Raw genomic sequence first — 8,084 nt, 5'->3', positions numbered from 1 at the left:
ATAAAGAACACTCCTTTCCATTGCATCAATTTAGCTTCATGAAAACATGTCTTATTCTCATCTTGCTACAGAAGAGCAAATACTCTATTACATTCAGCTCTGTTCTAACTCACTGAGCATTCCTGGAGGCTAGTATTTACATAACTTTAATAACCTGTAGATAAACTTCACATGTATTTTTAAAATAAACCTTTGTCTTTTAGAATAGCTTTAGATTTACAGAGAAATTGCATAGTTCAGAGCTCTATATACCCCATACCCAGTTGCTCCTGTCAACATCTAACATTAGTATGGCACCTTTATCACAAATAATAAACGAATACTTCATTAAGATTTCCTTAGTTTTTACCTACTGTCCCTTTTCTCTTTCTGGATGCCACTAGGGACACCACATTACAAATCACTGTCTCCCCTAGTCTCCTCTAGGATGTTTCTCAGAACTGCCCTCTCCCTTTTTTTATATTCTTAAAAGTTCTGAGAATACCACCTATTTTATGAGATGCCTCTCAACTGCTATTTTTCTGACATTTCCCTCATGATTAGGCTGATGCTAAGGGTTTGGGTGGAGAACCGCTGAGGGAAAGTGGCATTCTCATCACATTCTAGTATTAACATAACTTACTGCTGAGGTTAATCTTGATTACTTGACTGAGGTGATGTTTATCAGGTTTCTCCACTGTAAGCTTAGCTATCTCCCCCGGCCCCCTGTTCCATACTGTACTCTTGATAAGAAAGTCACCGTGCATGTATTACTAGCCTGAGTAGTATTTGATTGTACACATATACCAATGTACTTATCTATTCTACTACTGATGGATGCCTGGGTGGTTTCCAGTCTGGGGCTATTATGAATAAAGCTGCTGTAAACTTAAGAGTTTAAGTCCTTTTTTTTTTTAAGCTTTATTGTTCAGATTACAGATGTTGCTCTTTTTTCCCCATAGGTCCCCCCCACCGGGTTCCCACCCCACCCCAGGCCTTCATGCCTCCCTCCCCCCCCCCCCACTGTCCTTGTCCATAGGTGTAAGCTCTTTGTCCAATCTCTTCCCGCATCCACACACCCCCTTCCCCAGAGAATTGTCAGTCTGTTCCCTTACCACGCCCCTAATTCTATTACATTCACCAGTTTGTTCTGTTCATATTTCCTATTCACTTGATTTTTAGATTCACTTGTTGATAGATATGTATTCGCTGTCACTTTGTTGTTCATAATTTTTTATCTTTATCTTTTTCTTCTTCCTCCTCTTCTTAAAGAATACCCTTCAGCATTTCATATAATACTGGTTTGGTGGTGATGAACTCCTTTAGCTTTTTCTTGTCTGTGAAGCTATTATGTGACCTTCAATTCTAAATGATAGCTTTGCTGGGTAGAATAATCTTGGTTGTAGGTTCTTGCTATTCATCCCTTTGAATATTTCGTGCCACCCCCTTCTGGCCTGCATAGTTTCTGCTGAGAAATCAGCTGACATTCATATGCATACTCCCTTGTAGGTAACTGCTTTTCTTTTGCTGCTTTTAAGATTCTCTCTTTGTCTTTTGCCCTTGGCATTTAAATTATGATGTGTTTTGGTGTGGTCCTCTTTGGGTTCCTCTTGTTTGGGGTTCTGTGAGCTTCCTGGACTTGTAAGTCTATTTCTTTCACCAGGTAGAAGCTTTCTGTCATTTCTTCAAATAGGTTTTCAGTATCTTGTTCTCTCTCTTCTTCTGGCACCCCCATAATTCAGATGTTGGTATGCTTGAAGTTGTCCCAGAGGCTCCTTACACTACCTTCATATTTTTGGATTCTTTTTTCTTTTCTGGTTGGGTGTTTTTACTTTTAGCCATTCTTTGACCCATTAAAGAAAGGCCCATTCAACACGAACAGTTTGTAGCTAAAAGGAGTCCCTTAGTAAGAGAAAACAAGCATATGTACAAGCTATATCTGTTTTTTCTTATGAAGAAAACAATAAATACGTAAAAATGTTTACCACTTTAAAGAAGAGAAAGATTGACATTAGCCTTTTGACCATCCTTAGTGTCCATGTCAGGGTATTCATGGCATATAACCAGCTCAGTTATAAACCCAAGGTACAGACATGAGATGCATGGGAGTTAAAAGATGAGACTATGTGACTACTTGAGACTTTGGGTTCAAGCTCTAAGATCATAAGTGTGTTTAAGTCTCATTCTTTAAGCCGCTTAAAGCTCTGTGAATACACAAGATGATCCACATTAAAAAATCACTTGGTTTTATTTTGCTGAATAGAGCCATAGACCATGATAGACCATTTTCAATTATGAGATGGCTCAGAAAGTATGTATGAATTCAGAGAATGCTGAGACCCTATATTTTGTAGTACTGAGAATTTAATCTTTCATTAGAAAGAATAAAATCTAACCAGTGAATTTCCAATTATAGATTTCATAATGAATTCTAGTTATTGCTTCCTGGACCTATCAATTCCATTAATAGATGAATATCTTTTCTGAATCATAACTCAAAAAAAGAAATGTCAGTATTGTATCAATGATATTTATATTAGAAATAATAAGACAATGAACCCATTCTACTTTGATGCACTGGTCATTTATACACAATTGGAATTCTGGGGAAAATATCAAAGATAATCAATATGTATACAGATATTAGGATAAAATTATATGCTTTTCATTTCAGACAAGGGTAGAAGGGAGAATAAAGTTCTGATTTTTAAAGTGCAATGGGCAGGGGCGGGGAGGAGAAATGAACAAATTACCAAATAAAATTCCATAAATCATACAAAATGAGATTATCAGGATTCCTAGTTAATTTGGAAAAATATATAATAAAAGTAACTCTCCATTGAAGCATAGTATGTTGATTAGAGTCTGACATAAAAAATAAAATAATTCTACTAAATTCTAATTTAGGCTATTAAAATATTTGGAATCATTTTGCAATACATACATAAATCAAATCATTATGTTGTACACCTAAAACGAATACAATGTTATAGGTCAATTATATCTCAATTAAAAATATTATTTGGTTTATATAAAGTACAAACCCTTTTACACATAAAGTATATAACTCTTGGCACAAAGACATCATGCATAAATAAACCAGTTAGCAGTTGCAACAATCATTTCTCTTTGCTTTGAAAGGTTAAAAAAACTAAACCAAATCAATTAGTTAATGCTCAGCTTGTGTAAAATCAGTGTACTTAGGAAAATTCAAATTTAAAAAGAGTAAATCAATAGTATTTTTAGAAATACATGTTATTCTACCTAATAATGAATTCTATGCCTCCCCGTCCCATAAATCCATTGTACAATCTTTGGAACTCAAAATAATAACTTTAATAATTTTTAAAATGCAGTTGTTGGGTTTTTTTTGGTATTTTTAAAAACTGATTTTAAAGAGAGAGGGAAAGAGAGGGAAAGAGAAAAACATTGATGTAAAGGAGAAAATCCATTGGCTGCCTCCTGCATGCTCCCTACGGGGGGATCAAGCCCAAAACCTGGGCATGTGCCCTGACCAGGAATTGATCCAGTTCCCTTTGGTGCACAGGATGATGTTCAACCAACTGAGCCACACCAACCAGGCCTAAAATATAGTTCTTTAATAAAATGGTCATATCAGGTGAGATTCTTTTCAAGTCTAATATGGGAAAACTTTTACATACAAAGTTTTACTGATGCTAATATAACTCAAAAATATATATGGAATGCTTCTTTGGAAATACACATGAAGTATTATTACGCTATAGTCACACTTCATTTTCAACCAGAGTTTTATCCAACTTAAGCACTATTATTCAGTCTTTTAAAATATCAACTACTTGTAAAACATTTAATCTACACCAAAATGCAGGAATTTGCTGTACTGAGATTATTCAAGTCAAAGTGAATCACAAGCCTTGAAAGTAATTCCAAAAGAAGTTTCAAAATTGCTTTCAATAGTAAGTAACAACAGCATTGAACACAATATATAGCCTCTAAAGACAGTTATATGAAAGAATATTTATAAACTCTACTATTTGTTAGAAAAAACAAACCTGTTTATTTTACATTCATTTCCTTTATAACTGTAACCCTTCATTTGGGTTTTAGATGTAAAAAGCATGAAAAAGAATTTTACTTTTATTTTTTCACTAGAGGCCCGATGCACGGATTCGTGCACTGGTGGGGTTCCTCAGCCTGGCCTGCAGGGATTGGGCCAAAACTGGCAGCCTGACATCCCCTGAGGGGTCCCAGAGTGCAAGAGGGCACTCTGCAAAGTTGCTGTCGCTTGGCAACTCCTGCATTAAGCAACTTCCCCCTGGTGGTCAGTGTACGTCATAGCTACTGGCCTGTTGGCCAGTCAGCCCATCAGCCGGTCACTTAGGCTTTTATATATATAGATTGTGTTTAAATTTTTCAATTAAATCACCTCAATTTCTGAACTATAAAATAAAAATTTAACATTTCTAATTCTGGACACAAATGTAAAACAAGTCCTATTTAACATGGATTTAAACAAATCTAAAGATTCTGATTTTTTGAAAATGACAGAAATTTTCATTTGGGAGAAATCAACTAAGTATAAAATATGACTATTCTCACATGGGCAACACAAATAAATTGCTTGATCTAATAAATTCTCAAAATGCATTTTAATCTCATTCCAAAAAGAAAGAAAATTTCTAGACACAAAGACATCTCATTCAATAATGTTTTAACATACATTCAGCAACTTAAAATATAAGGATCCAGTATTTTCATCTTTTATAATCTCAATATATTATATATTTAATATATAATATATACAATACATACAGGTAGTCAGCAGGATTACAAAGTAATTTTTTAAAAGTCTGATCAATATAGATAAATATTTTTAGATTATTAAAAAGAAATATTTAGGATCATAAAATAAAATAAAATATGGGAGTTCCAAACCTAACAGCAAGATTACAAATGTTCATATAGCCAGTCATTTTAAAAGATCCCTCAAGTTGGATAGAATACATTTAAAATAATACTCTTGCTACTTTCAAGCAGCAGTACTTGCAGATATTAAGCATGTACATCTCCATTAAATTTAAAATTACTATGCAGCTTTCTTTACTGTAATATACAGTAGCTATTTCTTCCTTTCTGTTGGGTTTTTTTGTTATTGTTGTTTGAAGAGTGACTAATAAATTACCAACAGAAACAACTTTAGCTCCTTAATCTCCTCTAAAACATGGCTCAGTTTGAAGAATGTTCTACAGGCAGCCACATGAATATTAACAGTACCTTAATACCACTAAGAACAATCGATAACTGGAGTCATATGAAAAGTTTCAGACTGCTTTAGAGGTTTCTGTAAACCAAGGTAAACAGAAGTATTACTCTTGCAGATAGCCCTCTCTCACATCAGTTAACACAAGGAGTTAAAACTTCCAATGCCACAGTATAGCACTTAATCTATTGAGTAATTTTACATATAATATCATTAATTCACCCTGAGAATACAGAGGAAGCATTTCAAACAAGATATTCTGATATGTTTCTTTTTTCCTTTGTATTTGCTTTCTTCTGTTTTTTGTTTTTTGTTTGTCAGCCCTTCAAGGGCACAGATATTTGAATCCCAAGTGTGACTTGGATATCCTTTTATGTTAACTGAGATTCATGCCACAGTGAGATACTGGTGATAGAAAAGCCCAAAAAGGCTTGTAGAAAAGAGACACGCAGCAATCCACCAGGTTAGAAAAGACAGAAGTCCTCGAAAGAGCAGAGGAGTGAAAATGTTTTTTAAGCTGCTCAATGCCACTGTTATCTGTGTAACAGTTACCTTCACCTTCCCATCAGCAGATGGTAATTCAGAGTAAACAGAATTGGATGGCAGACTATTATCCACTGGCAAGGTAGAGATAGATTCTGGATAAATGCCCCAGGAATGATGACCTAGAAAATTCAAGACACAAATAAAACTTGAAGAATTACTAATTCCAAAGCTTCATATTAAAAATAATAAACTAACTTATATTTGAAATTAAATTATTTTATGTTAAATATAAAGTAAAATAATAATCTTTCAACATACCTAGTAAAATAGTCATTTAACTTGATCAGACTGTAATCTGATCTCATCAGTAAAAGTATATATAAAAGCTACTAGTATAATTTACTTTTAATAGGTGCACTAAAATCTTCTAAAATAATAAAAAAATTTCCTTATGTAATATCTGAATCAACTATCTCTACTGAAGTGACAGAGACAGACTCAATAACTTCTTAGAAATCTTTTCTTCCACTAGAATATCAGAATAAATTTCTTCTCAGAAACTATCTGTGATTTCAGTGTGAAAGACTATTAATAGCTTCCAGAAATTTTTTCATCATATACTTTTCAATGTTGAATAGGATATGAATCACATAATTTACAATTGAGCTACTCCTTTATGTTCCATAGATTCCTAAAGGACAATTCCATCTATCATCAGCTCTACAGTACCTATTAAGTCCACTCAAATAATACTTTTAGTTCCTTTAGCTTCTTAACCTCCCTCCCACTGGCACCAAGGAAAATGATCAATACAATAATAGATACTTCCTGAATAACAACACACAGAGACATGATGCCTTAGTTAACAGACTTTTAGGATAACTGTTCTTCCATGGAGAAATCTCTACTCTTTCAACATAAGTTATATATAAAGTAGAACTCACAAAAGGGTTCTATAATTCATATAAGTTTATAAGTACCTTGCAATAATTTAAATATTAGGCACTAACATTTTAGGCACTAACAAAACCTTAAAAAGTCCTTTTATAACATCAAATAAGATCAACAGTGCTCATTCAAGTTATTCAATAAATTTGGGAACTAACCTTTGGTAATCAATTTTTATAAGTAAAGCATAACATAAAACCATATGGGCTTGAGTTTTCAACATGAGAAATTAACTTCTAAAACTAAAAGTTTTCCATGTTTCCTATTCAAACTTTTCAAGAGAGGAATAATTTTAAGATGCATATCCCCTTGTGGGTAACAAGAAGCATTATTAACCACAGGTGGAAAGTACAACATGTTCCCAGTTGCCAGGGCACACCTACCTAGTGTTTTTAAAAGCAGAGTTGTGTGAAGCAGCATCACCAGAGGTGCCACGTACTGCAGTGCAATGACACAGAGGTAATAAAAGACCCGAGCCACCTACAACCAACAACATTCTTCAGTGTCTAATATGGCTGACATGTTATGAGTGAATTAAACTTTCAAATAACTGTCAAACCGAATTGTTTAAGAGATAAGAAATCCTTTCATGGAAACGAAGCTAAATGGTAATAAGTTTGTACTTCATTATAAATGTCCCCAAACTGACTTCAGAAAGGCTCAGTTTGAAGATAAGTTTCTTTAAATGTGAAAATATTAAAATAGTTTCCTTTAAAAAGTTCTTAGTGATTAATATAAATTGGAGAAAATAACCACAAAAATTTAAATAGTATATATTCACTTACATTTCCAATATAAAACAAAATAAGCAATCTCTAAAGTCAGATACCTAAAAAAATAACTAAATAATAGTAACAGGCAGAGTCATCCATGAGCAAAACCCCTTTATAAATAAAAGCATCAACTCCCTATCCTATATGAACATATTTGACTAAGGTCAAATAATTATAGACTATGAGAATATATAAAAGGACAAACAGAAAAATGTGGAATGTTGATAAACACTCCTGATTTATAAATGAAGTAAAAAACAAGGGCTCTAACACCAAATCTAAAAAAAAAAAAAGACATGACCAAGCTAGATGTCCAGTCCACTATAATGCTTGAGGGATTCCTAGCAATTTCCTCCTCTGGAATCCCCATTAAGTTAAATATATTACATTTCATGATCAATTTTTGGAATAATGTTAAAACAAAATATATGTAGTCACTAAAATTATTTCCTACCCTTTAATTCATAAAGGCTTGATAATATATTGTAATGTCTTTCAAATCAATTAGAGGATCTCATTTTAGCAATAGTAGACATACCACAGCTTTACACCACACTACTGTAAGGTGCTTAAAACACTTAAGGCAGGAAGAGGAATTAAGACCTTTCTTACATGGAACAGACTAATGAAGCTCAGAGGGAAGGGGGTTGGCAGTG

General features: G+C 33.5%; 1 protein-coding gene across 1 annotated transcript in view; it reads right to left on the bottom strand.

Moving 5' to 3' along the window:
* Positions 1–4,778: 4,778 nt before the first annotated feature.
* Positions 4,779–8,084, bottom strand: part of TMEM161B (transmembrane protein 161B) — a 69,735-nt gene continuing 66,429 nt past the window's right edge. The window contains exons 11-12 of the mRNA XM_008162011.3: positions 7,039–7,135; positions 4,779–5,886 (exon numbers count right to left, since the gene is read on the bottom strand). Of these exons, the coding sequence (XP_008160233.2) occupies positions 5,609–5,886; positions 7,039–7,135 (375 nt within the window). The 3' untranslated portion in view covers positions 4,779–5,608. The remainder of the gene's footprint in view (positions 5,887–7,038; positions 7,136–8,084) is intronic.

This window comes from Eptesicus fuscus, chromosome 4 (assembly GCF_027574615.1).
Source record: "Eptesicus fuscus isolate TK198812 chromosome 4, DD_ASM_mEF_20220401, whole genome shotgun sequence".
NCBI classification, from domain to species: Eukaryota; Metazoa; Chordata; class Mammalia; order Chiroptera; family Vespertilionidae; genus Eptesicus; species Eptesicus fuscus.
This window is presented reverse-complemented; position numbering and strand designations above follow the sequence as displayed.